Source organism: Saccostrea echinata, unplaced genomic scaffold (assembly GCF_033153115.1).
Source record: "Saccostrea echinata isolate AGI-Se365-2 ecotype Australia unplaced genomic scaffold, CSIRO_AGI_Sech_v1 ptg000014l, whole genome shotgun sequence".
Taxonomy (NCBI): Eukaryota; Metazoa; Mollusca; class Bivalvia; order Ostreida; family Ostreidae; genus Saccostrea; species Saccostrea echinata.
Window position 1 is genome coordinate 2,685,533 of NW_026889763.1, and position 10,810 is coordinate 2,696,342.

Consider the following 10,810-nt stretch of genomic DNA (forward strand, 5'->3'; position numbering starts at 1 on the left):
ACGTGGGAATTTGATTTCGTGGATGAGGAATTGTTGATTAGTTATGTTAATGACATTTTACATTTCGTGGTGGACATGAATTCTTGGGTCTCTTCATACCTTGAAAACAACAAAAATTAACCAACCAATCCCTCCCCGAAAATTTTGTTTTCACAGTATTTTAAGAATTATTAGGAGTTGAACAGATCTTGCATCGTAAAATTGATTAAACTCTTTGGTTGAATTAGCTATACCGGTATAGCTTGATTTTGCTATTCAAAACACATTGATTAGCTGTTTATAATCATACTGTTTTCTAAAATATGCAGTTTTTTTTCAACATGGATAAAAGTCAGACTATGGTAATTTGGTATACATTTTCAGCTTTGAACTATTCTTAAAACAATATACTTATTGCATGAAAAAATGCTTTTCAAATATTGTAGCTCTTTCCGAGCACTTGCGATCATAAGTTTTTAGCTTTGCATAAGGCTATAAACCTTGGGTATTTCTCTCTCTCCTTTTCTTTCTCTCTTTCTGAAATCTACTTTGGCCAAATATTAAAATGGATTAATATAAAAAAAAATTAATTAATCAACTTTTTAAGGATTTTATACAGTGTAATTCATACTACAGCTAGAATGATATCTCTCCCAGATATGTAAAAAAAAAAAAAGGTTTACTCAATCATGTCTTTGATCTAGATCCAATTAAAAGAGGACACAAGCAGAAGTCTTTTTCATGATTTCGTACAAATGTCACATGGAGCACCTATTACTCAAGAACATGTAACTACAAGTTCTTCACTTAAATCCCTTAGAAAATACACAACTGTTGAAAACAACGCATTGAACCCTCAATGAATATGTTCAGACAGGTAAACATACCCCTCAGAGCATAATTATCATATATGAGCCTTTACAAAAAGTTTAAACTTATATGAAGCTTCATCAAATAGTGTTAATTCAAGTTTGTCCAAATCATGACCTCCATTGGTAGGGTGGAGGCACAATAGGGGATCAAGGTTTGCATGGGGGTGTATGGGAAAAAAATCTTCTCAAGAACCAATGGGAAAGAAAAAATAAACTTAAGTGAAAACTTCATAACATGATGTAGAATCAAATTTGTTCTTTCAAAACTCTACTCCTCCTACAGCTTTGATCATGGATTTAATTAATACTATGCTAAGATATATAATACTGTTCATTGGTTTTTGATTTCTTTGAACACTGTTGCAATGGTGAGTAAAAAGAGATATTTTTGTAAAATTCATTCAGACTACTCCTCCTCCTAGAGTTTTGGTTCACTTTCAATGACTTTAATAATGTACATAATTCAATGTTAATCAGTTTTTTTATTTCCATGAATAATGTTGCCACCTCTTGTTAAAGTAGATTAAAAATGCAAAAAAAAAAAAAATCATTTTTCAAACCCTATTTGCCCCCCAAGATGAAAATTATGATTCCAAAACTTTATGGCATATCTACAGGACACCAAAAAATCATCTTCCAAAAGTTGATTAGGCTATTTCGTTAAATGAAATAGGAGTTCTGGGAACAAGAGTGATTTTGTATATAAAAAAAAAATCATTTTTCAACTTCCATTTGACCCCTAGGGTGAGAATGAAAATTCCAAAACCTTATTGCATATCCACAGAACACCACCAATCATATTCCAAAAGATGATTAGGCTACTGCATTAAATGTAATAGGAGATCTGGGAACCAGGGTTTTTTGTTTAATAAAACCTTATTTTTCGACCCCCATTTGACCCCTAGGGTGAAAAATGAAAATTCAAAAACCTCATTGCACATCTCAGGACACCACCAATCATCTTCCAAAAGATATATATATATATATATATATATATATATATATATATATATATATATATATATATATATATATATATATATATATATATATATATATATATATAAACACAGTCATATAAATGCAGGTGGTTTATTTATACCGGTATTGTCTACCTGTGCCCCTTGGAGGGACCCTTAATTGAGGGTGATAATTATATTGTTGATTTAGCGAGTAGACGTTCTGGGAACACAACGTTCTTGCAAAAATTTACCTGTGGCAGTTCGATACTAGTGAGCAGTCTGATATTAAGTATATGTTGGTAAACTTTTTCCGAGCACCACAAGATTTGGTGCCGAGCAAAGCGAGGGACCAAATCGAATGGCAAGAGAAAAGTTTAACAACATACTCAGTACATAATTCTCACGAGAAATTAAACCCTTTGTTTCTCTATCCATTTCATTACAAATCCTTGTGTGTTTCTTGTTATTTAATCAAGATAACGATGATTTGATCCTGACTGTTGCCATTTTGTACAGGCCCAGAAGTGATTATTATACCTTTAGGGTTATATCTACATGTCTGCAAAAGGTCAGGTGACGGTATACAGTGAGCAGTTTTCAAACACAATAAGGTTCATTTCTGAAGATTCAGAATCTTTTTATGAAGATATTTATGCCATTTTTAATAGATTTAAGCCAGAAGTTATGTCTACATTAGTAAAGATTAGTTTTTAGGGGTGAAATGGATAAAGTGTTCTTGAAAAGCACAGATTTCCACACACACCAAAAAAAAAAAAAAAAAAAAAAAAGGAAAAAAATCTGTATATGGTTGGATTGTCTCGGCTTACAACAATTAGAAGGAAGAGCAATAAAGGACTCTCCGGTCCCTGTGTATTTTAACTTTGTAAAAAATCAAATTTTGCTTTTTGATGAGATATATTTCTGGTTCAAGTATCAGTGTAATTGGCAAATCCTAAATATTTAAACAATTACTAAACCTTTTTTTTCTGTTAAATTTCTGTTTTAATTTAATTTCTATTTTGATTCTTTTTTAAATTTACATATTGAATGTCTTAATTTTTGCTTAAGTTGGTTAATTCAGAAAAGAAAGACATGAGGAGACAATTTTTTTTTTCTTTTATTAAATCTGTAGGTTTTATTGACTATTTAGCACATTAGGTCCAGCATGCATCGTTTAATATTTACATTTCCAATGCCTTTGTCCGAGATAAAATTTCAAATAGTAAAAATACTTTATTTCTACATAAATCTACTTGCTCATTGATAGGCGTGTTGAAAAAAAAATCGGGGTAGGACAAATAGAGACAGAAGCGGGGCTTGTAGCACGTGAATTTGCAGAATGAAGAGCATATAAATTTAAGGAATAACTGATTTTTTGGATTTCATGAGGATGATCAATCGATTGGCTTGCGTGATAATTTTATGCATAAACGCCTTCGGCGTTTGTGCAAATTATCACGCAAGCCAATCGATTGATCGCATCATGAAACCAAAAAATTAGACAGTTATTCCTTAAGTATTTACATTTACAAATATTTTTCCGTAAGATTCTTTGTAAGTTAGAAAAAGTTCATGTTCTCAGGAATTAACGTTGAATGAGTAAGAATATTTCCATTGTGATGTGATTGAAGTCAGAAAGTAGTGCAAACTTTTTTTTTCAAAATTGATCGTTGGATGACAAAAAAATGTGGCAAGTCATCCGGAAAATAATGTAAATATAAGATATGATTTAATTTTTGGGAAATCATGAGGTACATGAACTACAACGCTTCTCGCCTGCATATTTATCACGAGGCGCTAACACTTTAAAAAATATGCCGGCATTAAGCGTCGTAGTTAATGTCCTCATGAATTCTCAAAAATTAAATTCATCTTTTAAGTGACCTTGCCCTTTGTCCATGATTGTAACCTATCATTGATAAAGATACATGTAAGTTTAATAATTATGCACACAATGGCATAGTCATACAACCATGAAGCTTGGGCTTAGAGTGTACACGTACCAAGTGATTTGGTAGCAGCAGAAACCTTTGTTCTAGGTGTGAAACGTGTACTAAGTGTAATGTCAGACTGTCTAAGTACTGATATCTTTCAAAATTGGACTGTTATTGAACAAATTAAAATGTGATTAATTAGCAAACACCAATTTATGATCTAAAGTGTACAATGATTATCTTAAAACAGAATGATATTTTAGTGATCATACAGAATTGGGAAAAAAACTTACAATTTAAAGAATACATGTATACTGTAACAGGAAAGAGAAGAATAAAACAATTTAAACACGAGCTCCCTGAACTTGTAATTTTAAGTGATGTTTTTATTTGGTGTTAAAAATTTAGAAATTTGTTGAATATTTATAAAACAGAGTTAGCTGATAAGTCTGTCATGTTAATCATCGAAGATTTCTACTCCTGGTTACATTACAAAATTATCCATTACACTTGCATCTTTTATAAAGATATCACCATATCTGTAATCAGAAACTAATAAATCAGTATCTGTTCTATTTTCTGCATTTTTCTTCCCATTCCCAAAAATTATATAAACTAGACCATCTGTATATGTATCATAATCCAATGCATTCTTTTAAGCTCTATGCATGTTTTTATTAAGGAAAATCGCATCCCCACTCTAAACAATTATATTACTTCAAATAACTACATGTACAACTGTGTACCTGCATGATTAAAAAATACTGAGTACAGCATAGTGCCATAAATGAGTCAACTTTTTTAATGGCGCGCAATTTGCAAGCGCCGCTTCAAAACTTCGAAGTTTCGTTGTGGTAAGATAAACGATATCATATCATTTTTTTCATGATCAAAGGGAAGTAACGCTTACTGAGTTTTAACTTCCGGATTTTCGTTAGCGAATTTGATTTTGTTATTACTCTACTTCCTTGTTTACGAAATGGCAAAACACGGCAATGAAATGTCATCCGACACTAAAAAAAAGTGATCGTACAATTAATAGAAAGTGGACACCGGGCATCAGAAATTTCAAAATGTTTGAAGATAAACACGTCTACAATTTCGAAATTTTTAAAGCGGTGGAGGGAACGAGGAGATATAGAAAATAAGCCAAGGAAGGGAAGACCCCGATATGTTAATGTCAGAGGAGAACGGACACTTTCTCGCCTCGTTAAAAATTCTCGTAGGACAACTTTAAAGGATATAACGGCAGAATTCAACAACAGTACACCGGTTAAAGTTTCTCGTCGCACAGTACAAAGGACTCTTCACTCCATGGGCTATACAATGCGATCTTCTCGGAAGTCTATAGGAATTCGGAACGTAAACAAAAAGAAACGCATAGCTTGATGCAGAGTGAAGTTATATTGGAATGTCGATAATCACTGGAAAAAGGTGATGTTTACCGATGAAATGATGGTTATCATTAAACCTGACGGAAAGTTTAAAGTATCGAAAAAGTCATCTGGAAAATGGAGACCTGAATGTTTGGGCCACTTTGCACCAATGTCGTCTGCTACTATTAAAATAATGGGGGGGGGGGGGGGGTTAGCATTCATAAATGGAAATATGAACTCTCAGAAATATATCCAAACACTTGATGACAATATTTGGCAGGTTGTTGTTAAACATTTTGGTAACAGTACATGGTACTTCCAAGATGACAATGCCACATGTCATCGGTCCAATGAATCTGAAAATTAGAAACATCAGAACAGAATTCCACAGATAAGTTGGCCTCCCCAGTCTCCCAATTTCAGCCCAATCGAGAATGCTTGGCTATTAATGAAAAACATAATCAAAAACAGACTTTACCTGATCCACAATGTAAATGACTTGAAAACTCAGTTACTGAGGGCTTGGAATGAAATACCTTTATTTTATGCAAGCCTTCCAAGAAGATGCAGAGAGGTACTGATCCAGAAAGGTGACATCACAAAATATTAGAGTGATTAGAGTTCATTTAAGAGGCTGGCAAGGAATTCAGGTAAGTTGATTTTATATGATTCAAATGGCAGCCATTAAAAAAGTTAACTCATTTATGGCACTATGCTGTACATTTATGCATGCATTCGTAATAAGAATTCCTTCAATGTTCATTAAAACTTCTGTCTTTTGTTAAAAATATCGGGCTGTCTCGGGTAAATAAAAGAGTATAATTTAAGGGACAATGTTTTAAGGATGATATATGCCGAATACAATCCTGTATGAAAAAAATATCGACCATAACGGGCCTCAAACTATTAATTTTTTTCGTACATAACTGTATTCGGCATATATCAATTATACTAACAATCTCAAAAGTCCATAATCGTATACTTTCACAATACATAGGTATCAAAAACTATACCAAATCATTTTTAAAAATCCCAAATAACTGTTTTAAGAGAACCAGATTGTTTTTAACAAATTACTAATCCTACTGTGTCTGTGTTGACGTTTCTTGTACTTCCTCAAGACATTTCTTTTGTCTTTCACAGGAGCTTTCTTCAGTTCGAAAATGTAGGCATGAACGTTCAGTCGATCCACTATAGATTTTCACTGTACACATAAAATTTATTATATACTAAATTCTCATTTGGTACACATTGTTTCTATAAACCTAACCGGCCTTGACATATTGTAGTACAGATATCAGTCAATTAGTCGTATAACATATACTTGCAATATCTTAATCAGACAAAAGGCGAGCTTTCATACAAAAGATAACTTGAATGTGACGCATGATCCTTAATATTTCATAAAATCATTTGTCAGATTTCCAATCGTACCATTATACTGCCATATTGAATTCAGTACTACACCTTTCAACACATGACATTGACTTGGTGCAGGAAAGTGTACACTGAGTGTGCACCAATAGTCTAAGGTGTAAACAGTGTGAGTAAATCAAGGGCGACCCATGTTAACAAAAGTCTCGTAGTCGCCCTTGTATATTATCAAAAGCGATAAAGATTTCGAATAAATGCAGTGCGGAAAAAACAATGCCAATTTTCAGGAAAAGTAAATTTCCCGAATATAAATCTTTCAGAAAAAAAGAAGAAGAATCGAATCTTTTAGCCTGATTGAAATGAAATATAGATTCTGTACCTTTTTTAGGATTACTGGACTTTATCTTCCCTGTTGCCATTTTTTTCGGGGGGGGGGGGGGGGAAACTCTGGAAATAAAGGATAAGATTGCCAAAATAAATGTTACATAAATACATTTGTGTTTTTTAATGGAAAAAAAAACCCAAATATAATTGTTTCATTAATTTTTTGATATAACAAATTAAAGCTTTAGATTAGATAAAAATGTATATATGACCTGAAAGTAAATTATGTTCTTGCATTCATATGTCTTACCTGTATGTAACTCCTTCTAAACACTGATTATAAATTCTATTAGGAAATCTTCGTGGTATGGTACGTGTACATTGTTGTTCATCAATACTTAGCAGAATAATTGTGTATTGACGGTATTTGTTTCTAAGTAATATAGGTTTAAATTTTTTTCTAAAGCATGTGCGTGATTTATCGACGTTTTTGAAAACCATTCAAAAAGCTGTAAATAATATCTGCTCTTTTATTTTATATGTATTACTTTAAATTCTTAGCTAAAAACTAGTCATAAAAATGGCTGGAGGAGCGAGCTCTTTAGACGGTAAAGTATTGGTTGCCGCCATAGGCTTTGGAACTGCGTATATGTACATTATTGTTCATTAATACATAGCAGAATAATTGTGTATTGACGGTATTTGTTTCGAAGTAATATAGATTTAATTTTTTTTCTAAAGCATGTGCATGATTTATTGACGTTTTTGAAAACCATTCAAAAAAGTTTTTAAAAAGATATGCTCTTTTATTTTATATGTGTTAATTTGAATTATTAGCTGAAAACTAGTCATAAAAATGGCTGGAGGAGCGAGCTCTTTAGACGGTAAACTGGTGGTTGCCGCCATAGATTTTGGAACTGCGTACAGCGGATATGCTTTCTCTTTTCGAAATAACTTTCGGCTAAATCCTCTGGATATAGATGTTAATCAGTGGTCAGGTGAGGATGCCCTGACAATGTCGTCCAAGGCCCCGTCATCGGTTCTACTGAGTCCAGATAAAGCCTTTCATTCCTTTGGTTATGAAGCTGAGGAGGAGTACTCCAGTCTGGTAGAGAATGAACAACACCAGGACTGGTATTTCTTCAGGAATATCAAAATGAGGCTACTATACAAAGAAGTTAGTATTTTATTTGATCTTCTGATTTGATCATTTTCATATGCTAATTTCCGTATGTTAAAAAGCCAAATTGTCTTACAGTATTTTAAAGTAAACTGTATTATTTTCTTTTTATTGCCCAATGAATTATTTTTTTTTTCATTTTTCTCCGTAAATTGATTTGTTTTTGTCCAGAAACTATCTCGATCAGACACAATCTGTGATGAATGTGACAAACCAATGCCAGGAATTACCATACTTAGTATGATAATCCGCCATCTTAAAGCAGTTCTCTTCAAGTCACTAGAAAAGAGGGGGTTTCCTCCTCGTGAGGAAGACATTCTATGGGTGCTGACAGTTCCTGCCATCTGGTCAGATGCTGCTAAGCAGTTCACAAAGGAGGCTGCAGAGGAGGTACATGTAAAGCACTTAGAAGGGGCTAATAAGAAATGTTTTTTAAACAAACGTCTAATGCATATAACATTAATTGTAAGATTTTCACGTGTCATAAAAATTGTGTTCTAAAGGCAGGCATACAGACAAGAGATTTGATGTTTGTGTATGAACCAGAAGCGGCTGCTCTTTATTGTTGGCAACAGAAGTTGCAACAGAAGTTGACTAATATAAATGCTAAAGAAGATATGACTGAGAATAAAGAAAGGGCAACGTTTTCAATAGGGCAAAAAATATTGGTGTTTGATATGGGAGGTGATGGTGGCTATAGTATTTCTTCTTGTGTCTCTGAAACCAATTTATTCAAGTTTTGAAAACCTCAATTGTTGAAATTTTAAGTATATTTTTTTATTAAAATACTTTCAGGAGGAACAACAGATATCAGTGTCATTCAGATAAAGAGTGAAAAAGAAATCCACATTGTCGAGGAAGCCACTGGAGGGCCATTTGGTGGAACATCTATCAATGAAAAGTTTTGTCAATGGCTAGATGATGTTTTTGGAAAAGATAACATGCAAAAATTTAAACATGAAAATATGTCAGATCACATGCAATTCATACGAGAGTTTGAGCAAAAAAAGCGAAAATCAGAAAAACCATTATGTTTACAGATTCCGCTGTCTCTAAAACTCATTGCAGAAAAGTCTTGGGAATGTAAGTTAGAAGATCGTTTTGAAAAAAGTGATGTTGCTTTTCCCGGTATAAAGGTTAAAGCGCGAGGTAAACTTTTCTTGCCTTCTTCATTTTTGTCCGGAAATCTCATCTTGCCTTTAGCTAAAAACGTATTTGCAGAAATGGAACGGATTTTTAAAAAGCACAGTGATATAACCAGTGTGATAGCTGTTGGAGGATTAGCCCAATCTGTTGTGATGACATCAGAGCTCCGAAAGTATGCAAAAACAATACCTGTTTATGTTCCTTTCGATTCGTCTGTTGCTGTTCTTAAAGGAGCTGTGCTTTATGGACATGAAAACAATGTGATCAAAGCACGTGTGTGTAAATGTTCTTACGGAATCCAAACCATGAGGCCCTTTGAGGAAAAAGAAGATGATCCCAGGAAAAAAGTAAATCAAGAGGGCGAAACATGGTGTAAAGAATGTTTTCGAGTGCTTTATCGAAAAGGCTCTATGATAAAACTGGGTGACGTTTCTTCATATGAATTGGAAGAATCTTTTCATGATGAAAACAGGAAAGAGAAACGATTTAAGCCAATCCGTTGCGTCCTTTTTCGATCAGACTCGGAAACAGTTCAGAGATATGTCACTGAAAAGGGATGCTATGAACATGGAACAATAGAAATTGATGCTCCTGAAGATGGTTTTCCTCTTTCATATGAGTGCACTGTTGAACTAGAGTTTGCTGGGACAGAAATAATTGCTCGCCTGAAAGATAAAGAAAGAACGAAGACGCTTCGACTTGATTTTATAAACTAATTTCGTTCCTTTTCTATTTAAAGATTTCTATTCGGATATGCAAAAAGACGGTAAAAGGAAAATTATCAGATTCTGATTTCCTTAGTCCAAATTATCACAGTAAAAATAAAATTGGTGAAATTTTCAAATGACTAAAATACCAGTTGTGGAAATTATTGTCAACTTGTGTATCCCTTAATTTTCTCTGACATATATTTTACATCTGTAAAATTGCAAGAACAAATATGTTCAAAGCGCAGAATGAAAGGCACGGTTAAGCAAAGAGCGCCAAACTCTGTTTTGTTTTGACGAAAATGTACTCATATCTTCGTATTATTATATAGGGCAGACAAAGCGAAAGTAGTATATATACTACGGCTATTTACTCAGCATGTACGCAAGACATTGCTTTTTAATAACGATATGAATTTAGTAAGATATTACAGCTTGCGTATTTTAGTTCAAACGTTCTTAAGCGTGGAAATTAAATGAATAGCACCCAACCGAAAGCTAAAATATGCGCTAGAATTTTTTTCAGTCTTTATACACCATCACAACCGACATTTTTAGGAAAAATCATAATTTCTTTTCATATCTTTTCATATATCATAAAAGTAAATACTGATTAACACCAGTATTCAAAAGAATGATCCAATTAATTTAACACCTCTACATCGGAGTTTGTCTGAGCCTCGTTTTCGATTCACACCTTACATAGGTGAAATCACAGGTACCTACGGCATAGGTAAAATTATTAGAATTATTTAAAAAGAACAAATGTCATATTGGTTTAACAAAATCATAATTTATTTGATAGAGAGTATATGCTTTTAATGTTCTGGCAGCTTACATATCTTTATTATTAAATTTAATTAATAGTCCTTCACCAGAAGGCGCGGGTCCAAGTTGAGATACATGTACATGTTTATTATTTGTTGACAGCTATTATTATTGTTATAATCTGATAA

General features: G+C 33.1%; 1 protein-coding gene across 1 annotated transcript; it reads left to right on the forward strand.

Annotated features, from left to right (window-relative positions):
* The first annotated feature begins 7,677 nt into the window (after positions 1-7,677).
* LOC133187116 (heat shock 70 kDa protein 12A-like) lies at positions 7,678-9,863 on the forward strand. The gene is made up of 4 exons (XM_061322474.1): positions 7,678-7,998; positions 8,173-8,391; positions 8,505-8,685; positions 8,797-9,863. The coding sequence occupies exons 1-4, from the start codon at positions 7,678-7,680 to the stop codon at positions 9,861-9,863; spliced, it is 1,788 nt and encodes a 595-aa protein (XP_061178458.1).
* The last annotated feature ends 947 nt before the right edge of the window (positions 9,864-10,810 follow it).